The 12,523-nt window shown below is 47.8% G+C and overlaps 1 protein-coding gene across 1 annotated transcript; it reads left to right on the top strand.

Moving 5' to 3' along the window:
• The first annotated feature begins 2,415 nt into the window (after nucleotides 1–2,415).
• On the top strand, nucleotides 2,416–6,463 carry LOC116875836 (keratin, type I cuticular Ha7-like). The gene is made up of 7 exons (XM_032871605.1): nucleotides 2,416–2,907; nucleotides 3,173–3,255; nucleotides 4,115–4,271; nucleotides 4,644–4,805; nucleotides 4,892–5,017; nucleotides 5,425–5,645; nucleotides 6,053–6,463. The coding sequence occupies exons 1-7, from the start codon at nucleotides 2,416–2,418 to the stop codon at nucleotides 6,132–6,134; spliced, it is 1,323 nt and encodes a 440-aa protein (XP_032727496.1). The 3' UTR covers nucleotides 6,135–6,463.
• Nucleotides 6,464–12,523: the final 6,060 nt, after the last annotated feature.

Here is a 12,523-nt window from a genome sequence, read left to right as displayed (position 1 = left end):
GACTTCCCTCCACACAACCTGGCCCATATGTTGCTCTCAGGGTCCAGGGTCTCTTTACAGGGAGTGAAAGGAGGCAGACTGGGATGTCAAGGATGGGCTCCTCCCCAGCTCACAATATCTCAAACACCTGTCTCATGTCTTCCACTTACTACCAGTTCTTTTGAGACAAAAGAAAATCAGCAGAACCCTCTTCTCAAAGAGCAACAGGTGGCATCAGTGTAATTATGTAAAACAGACCACGCTGAGCCCAAGCCAGGACTTTAGAGAGGGGTGTCAGGGAGGGCATCAACACTCCAGCTGTGAAGCCTAAGAAGTAACAAGTGGCATGTGTACTGAGATGGAAGGAACCATAATTTCAGTCAATGGGATAAATCCTTCCAGGAAGTAGGGCCACAACGTGGAGCCTATTTAGCAAATCAAAGGAAATGACTGTAATGGTCCAATTCTCTGGATTAAAGTGATGCATTGGGATGAGGCAAGAGAGAAATAAAGAGGTGTTTGAAGATGGAACTTATGCAGATTGGACCTAGAAGCCTCTGAAGGATGGGAAGGCCAAGCCTGGTGATGTCTCCTAATTATAGTGTTTGTAAGGGGTTATTCACTGGTGACCTCAGGGTAACTGGCACTGACCCCACAGTGGGTTTTCCTTTTGGGAAGAATTCCAGATTTCTTTATTTCTTTTTGAGAGAATTCTAAGAGCCCAGGTCTCACCAATACTCATACCCACTGCCTCCCATTTGGTTTTCTTGAGATGCTTTTTCTTGAATTTTAGGAATTAGAGAAAAGACCTATTTATATTCTCCTGGGGTGTTCTCTGATTAACTCTTCCTCCATTCTTTGGTCCGTCTACTTTCCCTCTAGCACTCTGGAGGGGCGACCTCTGACCTCACAGCCCATGGTTGCATTGGTCTCTAACAAAAATCTCTGGGATGTGAGGCCCACTTTAGACTCTTGACTTTTTATATGACTTTCTGTGTGCATTTTTATTTGTCCTTTCTGCTCTGTGTCTAGGCATCTTCTTTTGCTGGAACACAAGGACCCTCAGATATTTTAGTTCTTTTCACATTAGCTTCTTGCCCAACAACTAAGCCTGCGACAACTAAATCCAACAACTAAGTCCTGTGACAAAGCAACAACACAGGCAGTACATAAGTTGTTCTAATTGGGGGTCATGGCAGGGTGGGAAGAGAATGAATGGGCCCTATAGACCTTAGACAGAATCAAGCTCTTGACAATTTATTTCTCTTTGAATTGGAAGATGGACTTTAGTTTCTTCACCTGCACACTGAGGCTATGACTAGCTGCCTCATAGGTAGTAAGGATTAAATAAGAGGGAATATCACAGTATAGCTATTGTCCTTACATCTTCATAAATGTTAGTTCTTGAACTTTTCTTTAGATATCCTTTGAGCTCTGGTCCCAGTTCCCTTTTCTGCAGTCAAATGCTCTACCACTGAGCTATACCCCCTCCCAGTTCCCTTTTCTGGATCAAATAAAGTTTCTTTTAATTGTTGTTGTTTTGTTGTTGTTGTTGTTTGTTAGTAGCTTCACCTAGATACTAGATACATCCTTGGTTAGGACCATGGATCCTCTCTTTCACCAACTCCCATTGATCAATGGTTCTCATTCAAGTTTGTTGAAGATATCCTGAGGTTTCTGGGGTACCCTTTTCTCCTGAAGAATAGGGGCCATTGCATGTTAAAAAACCAGCACACTGCCCACGTTCTAGGAAATGTTCAGGAAACATGATGAACAAGTGAATGACTGAAAACTGATTCTGACTAGTCAACCAAAACTTAGCCAGTTCTAATGTTTCTGGATGCATTAATGCTCTTAAGCTTCTCAAGGGGAGTGTGCAGTGTAAAGGATAGAAGAAAGAAGAAATCAGACCTCTCAATAATCAAGTATCTGTAGACTTACCAGTTTTATAAACTAGTGTTTCTCTTCCAAGGAAAGTCTGCCTGAGTCTAAGCACAGGAGTCATTGTCCCTTCTGCTACAAAGATCACTGGCTGAAAGATTCAATCCTTGAGGGTGTCCACATCCATAGAGATACTGGCCCAGTCCAGAGAGAGGACGTCTGGAAGTTGAATTAACTGCTGGTGATTGTTGGGTAGAAATAGAAATCTCTGACCTTTTGTCAATAGATAACCTGATATGAAAAATCAAAGGGCACCACAAATTCATCAACATTCCTATAATGAGGCGGGGAACTCTTAATAGTAAACTAAACAGCTGAGTAACAGGATGACCGTACAACAATAGGGAGAGAATCGAGGCACTGAGGTCAAACGATGGAGCCAACACCCACCTGGGATGGGGTATAAAAGGCCCAAGAGGGAAGGAGGTTGTCAGACTCAGTGGCTTGACCTTTCCAGCTGCTCTCCAACCTTCTGTGCAACCTCAGCCTAACATCATGACTTCCTGCTACATCAGCTCATCCCAGTGTCCGGGCAGCACCAGGTTGCCTGCCCCAACAAATGTCTATGGCCCCTCCATTGACATTGTGGGCCAGCCTGGGGCAGAGGCCAGGGCTGCCTCCCTGTGCCTGTCAGCCACCATGGCACATGCCAACCGAGCACGTGTGGGGGCAACACCTCTGGGCAAACCCAGTCTGTGCATGCCCTTCAGTTGCTGCACTGCTTGCCCCTTGCCAGGGACCTGCAACATTCCCGGCAACATTGGAGTCTGTGAGAACTATGTGGAAGGTGCCCCGAATGGCCATGAGAAGGTAACTATGAAGTTCTTGAATGACCGTCTGGCCAACTACCTGGAGAAGGTGCGCCAGCTGGAGCGGGACAACGAGGAGCTGGAGATCAAGATCCGAGAGTCGAGCAAATGCCATGAATCTACCATATGTCCAGACTACCAGTCCTACTTCCAGACCATCAAGGAGCTCCAGCAGAAGGTGAGGTTTAGAGTAGCTTGGGGTGTGCTGGGTCTGAGGAAGGTGGAAGGGCATGGCATTTTTCTCCTTTCCATTAAACATACCTTTGCCCCAGAACCAAGTCAGTGAGAGATTTGTTAGCTTCATACCCATAGGACATGGTCCTGAAGGCTCAAGGAGCTTTGGGTTCTTGGATTCTCTCGAATATGAGTGTAGATGCTACCTGTAGAGCTGGAGCCCAGAGTATGATGTTTTGTGTGCAAACTGTCTTCCTGTTTTTCCTCAGATCCTTTGCAGCAAGGCTGAGAATACCAGGATGATTATCCAAGTTGACAATGCCAAGCTGGCAGCTGATGACTTCAGAATCAAGTAAGTAGGGCCAGAAGAGGGCTCAGAGTGACTCCTCTTTTTTGTTCTATTTCTAGGTGCCCATCATGGTACTTGCCCAAAGTAGATGCTTGAAAATAGTTGCTGGCTAGAAGCATTAATGGATCAATACCTAAGTGTTCACATTCTTCCTTTCCAAACCATAATTTAACCTATTACTAGAAATTGTCCTTATATAGGAGAAAGAGAACAAAAGCATTGAAACAAAAAAAGGAAGAATCATCTAGATTGGTCAGGTCCCATGTCATTTTCTCCCCACATCTAGAAGATAAGAGAACTTGGTGTTAGAGCCAGAAACAAAATCAAGTCATTTTAAGAATAAACTTTCAGTGCATTGGCTGTTGACAGATGCACTGACTCTTGGCCAAATTCATCGGTGGGAGAAATTGTCACTGTAGTTCCTTGTTTTCAAGAGTTGCAATTGAATGAATGAGAAAGGTGTAAAAATCCTGCAAAATGATTAATCCATGGGATAAACTAGAAAGCTTTAGGTCCAGAAGGCTTACTTTTAAGCCATTCTTTTCCAGCTGAATGATCTTTTTTAGCAGTATGGACACTGCATTCTTGTTTGAACACTTTGGTTGAATCTGTGTATTTACTATTGACCAAGCAGACAATCCTGGAATATCCATTTATTCTTTCTGAGCCTCAGTTTCCCATTTCATCCCATCCAGTGGGCATAATGATAGTTGTCCTGACCATGAGCTCTGTAGCTACAGGATCCAATAGGGTGAATGTTGATGAATTGAGGAAATGAGGATCCACGTTGGGTGGGAACCAGGGGCAGCTGAGAGGGGATGTCCTTGGTGTCCCGCTGACTTTGCATTTCCTGTGCTGGAAGGCACGAGAGTGAGCACGCCCTGCGCCAAGTGGTAGAGGCAGACATGTGTGGAATGCACAAGCTCATGGATGACCTGAGCTTGGCCAAGGCTGACCTGGAGGCCCAGCAGGAGTCCCTGAAGGAAGAGCTGCTCTGCCTCAAGAGGAACCACGAACAGGTCTGGGCCCAGGGCTGCAGACCCTTGGGGGAGGGTCCTGGGCAGGAAGGAGAGCACTGCTCACCTTGGGGCTCTAGGATTCAAACCTGGGCTCAGTTGGCATCGGGATGAAGAGTTGATCTGGGTCTGGGAGTCAGGCTGACTGTGTGGGAGGTGGTGGAAGGAGAGCTTCTTATCTGTAAAGGTTTGCCTTGTCAATTTAGGAAGGCGTCCAAATGGGCTCTTCCCAGTGGACCATGGGCAAGACTTTTTACATCAGTGCACGAGTGGTGGCATCCCTAAAGCTGTTTGTCTGGAGGAGGGGTTCAGGTGCCATCTGCTCTGTCAAAAGCCCTTTCCTCACTCAGGATGTGGGTCCTTCTGTTCCTGCAGGAAGTGAGCATTCTGAGGAGCCAGCTTGGGGACAAGCTCCAGATTAAGCTGGACGTGGAGCCCACCGTGGACATGAGCAGGGTGCTCCAGGAGATGCGGTGCCACTATGAGGCCATGGTGCAGACCAACCACAATGATCTGGAAGAGTGGTTCCGAGATCAGGTGAGGGCACTGCCTCAGAGCTGGGAGGGACCCTGGCTTTCCCATGGGAAGGCTGCTGATCATGTCTCTGTGCCCTTGTGCTTCAGTCTGAAAGCATCAGCAAGCAGGACATGTCGTGCTCCGAGGAGCTGCGGTGCTGCCAGTCAGAGATCCTGGAGCTGAGACGCACGGTGAACGCCCTGGAGGTGGAGCTTCAGGCCCAGCACACGCTGGTGAGTTCCTTTGCACAGAGGCCTAGAGGCCTCTGCTTGGCTCCCACTCCCAAGAGCAGTTCCTGGCTCAGTACCTGCCTCCCTTAAATACAGACCAGGACACAGTTCAAACCTTGACTTCCTTGCCTGTGCAAGAACCTTTTCATAGATGTGGATGCTGGGTAATGAACATTCGCCCATATGGGGCAGGTCCTGCACACTTATCCTGGGTCTGCAATGAAGAGCAATGGCACATTGTTAGTTCTTCTAGCTGAGGTCTGCTGGCTGAGGTCTGCTAGCTGAGGTCTTCTAACAGGAGCTAGATTGTTCTCCAGGTCTGGCAATACCTCGGGGTGTCACAGTCTTACTGGAGAGACTGAGGGCTACAGTCCACAATTTTCCACTTGCCTACCCCTTTGCCATTACAGAAAGACTGTCTGCAGAACTCCCTGTGTGAGGCTGACGCCCGCTTCGGCACCGAGCTGGCCCAGATGCAGATGCTGATCAGCAACGTGGAGGAGCAGCTGTCCGAGATCCGGGGTGACCTGGAGCGGCAGAACCAGGAGTACCAGGTGCTTCTGGACGTCAAGGCCCGGCTGGAGTGCGAGATTGCCACATACCGGAAACTTCTGGAGAGCGAGGACTGCAAGTATGTGTGATTGGGTCTTTTTCTGCCCAAGATAGATACCTGATGGTCAGGTGGGTCCTCAGAGATAACTGATGGGGTTGTGGAAGGAGATGTCATCGGAAAGAACAAGGCTCCCTGTGCATGCTGGCTAAGGGACGCACTCAGCTCTCTGATGTGTGCAGACTGCCCTGTAGGTCAGTTATATGAAGAGCTGATTCCTAAGCCGAGTACCCCCCCAGAGGGCTCCTGGATGTGGAAAGACATAGATGAGGGTGGACGAGGAACTGGTCATACGGAGTTCATGCGGCCCTGTGACTTGGTGGTAGACCCGTCCTTTACCTGTTTGGCGTTGCCCTTTCTGTGCGTCCCTGAGACACCTTTGCACCTCTCGTGTCTAACTCTTCCTCTCTCTCTCTCCCCCCCTGCAGACTCCCCATGAATCCCTGCTCTATGGCTGCCTCCTGTGTCCTTTGTCCAGGCTGTGCCCCTGCCACCTGCAGCCCTCTCTAAGCCGGTGGCACCAGCACTGAGACCCGATTCTGAAGGTCTGAGTGCCAGCATGGAAGGTCAAGACTGGTTGCCCTCACCTGCTTAGTGTTCCTTCCAGGAAGACCAAACTCACTGGAGGCATTTTCACTGAATCAAAATGTAACAGAAACTTCTAAGCAGTGGCTCCCTGTGCGTCCCTAGGCTGTGTTTCTCCCCCAAAGCTGTAACTGTCTTTCACTTAAGCTATTGTTTGTTCCCAGTACCTCTTCTGGGATTTTGGTTCTACTCCAGTGCTTCAGCCTTTCCTAAGATGTAATTGGATTCCTGTACAAAATGGCCAATAAACCTCCTTCCTGCATTAATTTCTATACTTCTTGTGTTTGGCAATGTATGTGGGGAGATAAAGAGCTCTGGCCCTCAAGACCTTGGGTGGTCGCTGGCTCCAACATGTCTCGTTGCTGCCAGGATCTCTCTGGGGCATTGGGGTCTTAGCCTCTGGATGAAGGCCCTTTGCTGACATGGGATGTGTACTTACCTTGCCCATCGATTCCTATGGACTGGTGAAAGCAAGCCATGCTGGTTGCCAGGTTTGAATTCCTTTAGTACAGCTCAGAACTAACATGTCTCTATCATGCTTTTGGCATCTTCAGACTCCAGGTATTTTGTCTAAGAGCAAAATCACACAACTTAGATTTCCAGGCTAGCCAAAGGGAGGTCATGCTGAGAACTGCCCTGGCCAGGTTGCCAAGTTCTCTCTCTCATTCAGATTGTCCCTTTTATGGAGGCATGGCATTACTACATGCTGTCTTAGATTGGGCTCTGGGGACAGATCTCTGGGTCCTGGGCACGTTTTCTTCCAGAGAGATGTGTGCTGGTCTCCACTGCTGTTGCCTTTGGAGCACCGATGCTGACTGAGGAATGCAGTTGGTGTGAGTGCTCCGTATGCCTGTCTGTCTCTTGGACATGGCTTTGACCCAGACTCAGGTGGGTCACAGCCAGGCATGGCAGAAGAGCACTTGTGAGATTATGTGCCTTCTTTGCTGTCCAAGTCAGTTTAGCATCTGGCATGGGCTGAGCATTTCCAAGAATGAAACTCTCAGATTTTGGCTCCCCTGTGTACCCTGGTCCAAAGACCAAGGCAGATTCGGTTCTTCTGCACGGTAGCATAGTATTGTGGAAAGAGCACTTGCTCTGGAGTTGGGTCGATCTGGGCTCAGATCCCACCCTCTGTGATCCCAGTTCAATGGCCAGGCCACTACACTCTCTTGAGACCTACTCTTCAGTTGTCAAAGTAGAAAAATGTTATTTCCCCTTCACTGTTGTTGAGGGATAATTCATACAATGCTCTTGGCATAGAGAAGATGTTCAGTGGGTATTGGCCTATGGGGCTCCCTGGGAACCAACAGGGATGATCTTTTCCTCTTAGAAGGAAAGCGGGACTGAAGAGTTGATAGCAGAACCCATTAGAAGGATCAGGGGCCATGTATTTCCAAGTCAGTGGCCTGGAAGTTTGACCACCCTCCTTGTCCACTTCTAAGCAATAAGGAAAACCAACCACTCTTGTTACTGGAGCTTAGTGTTCCTCTCCAAATGGCCTAACCCAAACCAACCAACCAACCAACCAACCAAACAAACAAAAGACATTCTTTGGGCTGTTAGAGGACAAGTGGGCTCTTGTGAGCCTCCGTCTAATGAGTAACTCACAAGAATCGTATGTTATAAGGAGTGGCCATAACTTTTTCATGTAACACGGTCGTGAAAATCTGGCCTGTTCCTGCCTTGACTGGTCGGGTCACGATCTGCATGCACTCTAATTTGGGACCCCCACGGTTAGTGGGTGTGATAGGAAAGGCTATTCCGACACAGGGGGGACTGCAGGCTAGGGAAGCTGGCAGGTGGCTATCTAGCTGGCAGGTGGCTATCCCGCCTCGCCCAGGGCACCTGGACACTGGTTTTACAACCATCCATAATGATGCCCGGCAGCTCAGGGCGCCCTCTGGTGCCAAAACCCAAGCATTTCTCCAATCACAGACTGGTTCTCGGGTGTGTACATTCCACCCTGGGCCCTCCAGCCTCCCTTGGTTCCACTATCCTTGCATATTGGACTGATAGGAACCCTAGATGCAGTGTCTAGTTTTGTTTTGGTCACAGTGATTTCAATGAGGTTGATTATTTTTTTTCTCCTGAGACTATTGCTCTCTTGGCTTGGAACCAGATCCTCTTTTGAGCCACCTAGTTAAGTTCCAAGCCCACTAGTTTTCAGATTACTGCCTCTGCACTACCAACGTGCTGATCTGTAATATTTTTTTCCAGGCTTCACACAATAACACCAGGCAGGCCTCTGCAGGCCTCTCCACTCATTGCCTGTTTTTTACTCCAAATGCCATTTCTCCCAAATACCAGCAAAGTGGAAGGAGTGAGGGTAGCTGGCTACAGGCCCCAGGACAGAGGCTGGCAGTCGCTGAGCCAGCTTTGGGGAAGGGCTCACACGTCTGCTCCCACCACCATTTGCTCCTGGAAGCCAAGAGCACTGAGATGGAATTCTGGACTTTTCCAAACAGGAACATTTTTTATTTAGATACTACTTTTTGGTGTGTTGTGGTCCATGACATGTGATCGTTAACGCTTTGCTTCACCACTCCTTCATCCTCCTCCCTTCATCTTCCCGACTGAGAACAAAATCAATCTGCCCCTTCTGTTGGCCACTTATAATAACCTCCCCGAGTTCATTTCATTGAATCATTTCTTTGTTTTCTTGTCACCTAATTTTGTGTTTCTCAGCCTTTTTTTCTTCCTCATCCGTGGCTTTTCTTTAACAAATATTAAAAAAAAACCAAAAAACAAAACCCCTCACTTCTCACTTAATGTTGTTTTAGCTCTCAAAAATATGAATACCAAGCCCTGTCATGGCTAAAAGCTCATTGAGAACATAGGCGGTTTGTTTTTAAATGACACTCCCTCTAACCAAAATATCTTCCTCACCACATCCCCATTGGCAGGGAGAGGGGACTCTTCCTTGGAGAATCACTGCCTGGTTCAGGTAGGAGCCTCTGGGCTAGCTCAACCCAGGCTCTACCTGCCTGCCAGGTGTAAGAAATCTCAGCGACTCCGGAGAGTGTCTCAGTGAGTCCGAGCCACTCAGGTTGCTCTCGTCTGGCTCCAGGCCTTTCCTTCGGTCCTCCTGGTGGGCAGTCCCGTTGGGCTACATTTCACATTCTCAAAACTTGAAGTCAGCATCTTCCCCCTCGAGCCAGCTCTTTGCCTTGACTTTCCGGCTTCCCTTACCACTCCATTCTTGTCCCAGGAACCCAGGGACCTCAAAGACTTTTGATGTCCCTCTCTTCTTTGACCCCCATATCACTCAGCCCTGTAGTGTTTTGGTAGAGTCCTCTTGTAACATGTCTTCCCCCTTCTCTTCCTCTCTGTTGGCACTCCTGATTTCACCACATGCTGCTAGGGGTCTTGTAGGAGCTTTCTCCTCTTCCGTCTGCCCCGTCTCCTCTGTACTGAGTTTATCCTGCACACACTCCAGCCTTTCACCATTTCATTTAACAGTTCCTGGGTATGTGTTATGTACCAGGCACTACACTAGGTGCTGGAGATTGTGCAGAATGGAGATTCAGCGTTTCCATCCCAGGGTGCATTCTGGGCGCTGCTTTTCCTAAACTACCCTTTGATCATCTCTCTTGTCTACTCAAAACCTCCAGAGGACTCTGTCCTCTTCCCTGCTATACTTCTACCTCTCTGGACGAGTGTGCAGCCCGGAGGGGACTGCGGCACTGGTTTAATGAGTGGAGCACGTGGATGGAATGGGTGTCCGTGGTGGCTGGCAAGAAGCCTTGGCTTGGGTTTGAGGGTCTTGGTCGACCTGAGCTAATGTTTCTCGGACTTCCTTTTCTAGTTTTGTGAGCCCAGACAAGTAACCTAACTGCTCTGAGCTTTTTGCTTATTCTATAATGGGATACTAGCAACCACTTTGCAGTGTGATTGAAAGGATTAAAGCCTGAGGTACAATACTGGGGAGCACATAGTAGGTAGTCAAACGTGATAATGTGTCTCAACTCTGAATGTGCGTGTGTGTGTGTGTGTGTGTGTGTGAGAGAGAGAGAGAGAGAGAGAGAGTCATGAAATTCTGTGTGACTGCCAAGCCAAATTCCCAGCACCTAGTAGATATTAATCAGTATCACTTCACTTGACCTTCATCTGTCCGCTACAGACATTGTTTCTTGTGGACAGACTTCATACCCACAGGTTTAACAAACACTGTATGGGTTTCCCTCTGGTCCCTCCCTTCTCCTTCTGTCTTAGACGTTCTTATAAAACAAACCTTTGTGAAGAAGAGTAAACTAGGAAGAAGAAAACAAACAGAATTGCTTATTATATTAAAGACAACCCATGCTAACACATTTCAAGTATGCGCAAACATTGGCCCCTCCTGAATGCATCAAATACTAATGTAGCCCAAGCTACGCTGGGCTTCATTTATATAGGATGACGGCCACCAGGAAGCTCTTCTCTTTCTGTAGAAGAGAGGTCCTGTTCTCAAAGTGCGGTCCCCAGACCCCAGAGTTGGTATCACCTGAGAATTTGTTAGAAATGCAGACTCTTGGGCCTGACCCCAAATCTACTGAATCAGATACCCTGGCATGGGGCCCTGGCAACCTGTCTTTCTGCAAGCCCTCCAGATGATTCTGATACAGCCTAAAAGTTTGAGAATCACTGTGTAGAAGTTATAAAAATATAAGGAGACCACACTTTTTTTTTTTGCATAAATTAGTATAAATTCCACTTCTATAGGCTTTAAAAATGCGATTTGACTCTTGGGGTCTACAGTTTTCTGTCATTCAAAGTTATCTCTGTTGGGGCAGGCCTCTGTTGGCTGCATGCTCACATTCCTGAGGTTGCACCCCTGCTTCTTTGGAGCCCACCATTACGGTTCTGCTTCCGAGTGTGTGCCTGTGGTTATCTTTGTTTTCTAGAAATTCTTTCCCTCTTTCCTCTGCCTGTCCAAATCTTACCTGTCTTTCAAGCTCCAGATAAAGTCTCTTGATGTCCAACGCCCCCACCCCATGCCTGCAGCTCTCTCTGTGACTTTTCTTTCCGCTGAGTGACATGACTATTTCTCTTTCTGCTCTGAGCTTTTTCAGAGATGGGCACTTCTCTGATTCATCATTGCAATCCTCATGGTGCCTTGAAAGGGCTTTGAACATTGGAGGAGGTTATATGAATATTGAATCACTTGGAGTAGCTCACTGGGACAAATTCATGGATGGTGGTAAGCCTCTGTCTTGGTAAATATTGCCCATATCCGTACATAGAGTAATTAAGGGGAAGTGTTCCCATGGGTCTCACTGATTGTATATGAGACATTGTATTGTATATGAGAGTTGGAGGGATCAGCATAGAGCACACAGGAGTCCTGGGAAAGAAGGTTTGCTGGGCCATTTGTTGGCAGCCTCTTAATGCCAGCTCATCAGAAATTCCATTCTAGGGTCCTCACTTAAGAGTAATAGAGGGGGCGTCTGGGTGGCTCAGTGGGTTAAGCTTCTGCCTTCGGCTCAGGTCATGATCTCAGGGTCCTGGGATTGAGCCCCACGTCAGGCTCTCTGCTCAGAGGGAGCCTGCTTCCCCCTCTCTCTCTGCCTGCCTCTCTGTCCACTTGTGATCTCTCTCTCTCTCTGTCAAATAAATAAATAAAAATCTTAAAAAAAAAGAGTAATAGAGACTCCATGGGATGTATTCATAGGAATGTATTCAGGATGGCAAGGGGATTAGAAAGAATTGAAGGTCTGCCATGTGGCCGAATGATTGATTTATCCTCTGTGGGACCCCATGGGTAGAACGAGAAAGTAAATTAACTAAAAGGCAAACTCTCTGACTTACTTGCTAGCATACCACCAGCATCCAGCATCAGAGCCTGCCTGGCACAGTATGGGTCCTCACTCAATGTTTATTGAATGAAAGCAGGAACAAATGAAAGCAATAGCCATAAACAGCACGGAGGTAGATATGTCTTTTTGCATAAAGGACATTCTAACTCCCCTGTATTATAACTCGAGAAGACAGAGCTAGCTGTTTTTATCTCTTGACTCCAGCATCTTGCTCAAAGCCTGGGAAACTGAGCCACAGGGGCCCAGTTGGCCAATGATGGGAGGGGCCTTCTGGGGAGTGGTGGACTGGACAATGAATTGGAAGGTTATCAGAAGACATTTAATGCCAAAGGGCTTTAGACTAGAGGACTTTGAGATCTCCTTTGGCTCATATTCCATGTTTTAGAGCTACCTAAAACATGTAGCTACTGCCTCAAGGGCCCTCCTGGTGAATTCATTCATCTCAGGAATGGGGTCAAAGCAGCGTCTTCGTTAGCATAGCCTAGAAGCTGGCTGGCTGCCCTTTTCCAGAGCTTACTG

The sequence above is a fragment of the Lontra canadensis genome, unplaced genomic scaffold (genome assembly GCF_010015895.1).
Source record: "Lontra canadensis isolate GAN:19392208 unplaced genomic scaffold, GSC_riverotter_1.0 scaffold43, whole genome shotgun sequence".
NCBI classification, from domain to species: Eukaryota; Metazoa; Chordata; class Mammalia; order Carnivora; family Mustelidae; genus Lontra; species Lontra canadensis.
The sequence above is the reverse complement of the archived record's forward strand: the minus strand, read 5'-3'. Positions and strand labels throughout refer to the sequence as shown.

Excerpts from the sequence above, each read along its gene's own strand:
- LOC116875836 (XM_032871605.1), top strand. The coding sequence starts at position 2,416 with ATGACTTCCTGCTACATCAGCTCATCCCAGTGTCCGGGCAGCACCAGG. Across the intron at positions 3,256-4,114 it reads GCTGATGACTTCAGAATCAA|GCACGAGAGTGAGCACGCCC; the intron begins GTAAGTAGGGCC and ends CTGTGCTGGAAG. Across the intron at positions 4,272-4,643 it reads TCAAGAGGAACCACGAACAG|GAAGTGAGCATTCTGAGGAG; the intron begins GTCTGGGCCCAG and ends CTGTTCCTGCAG.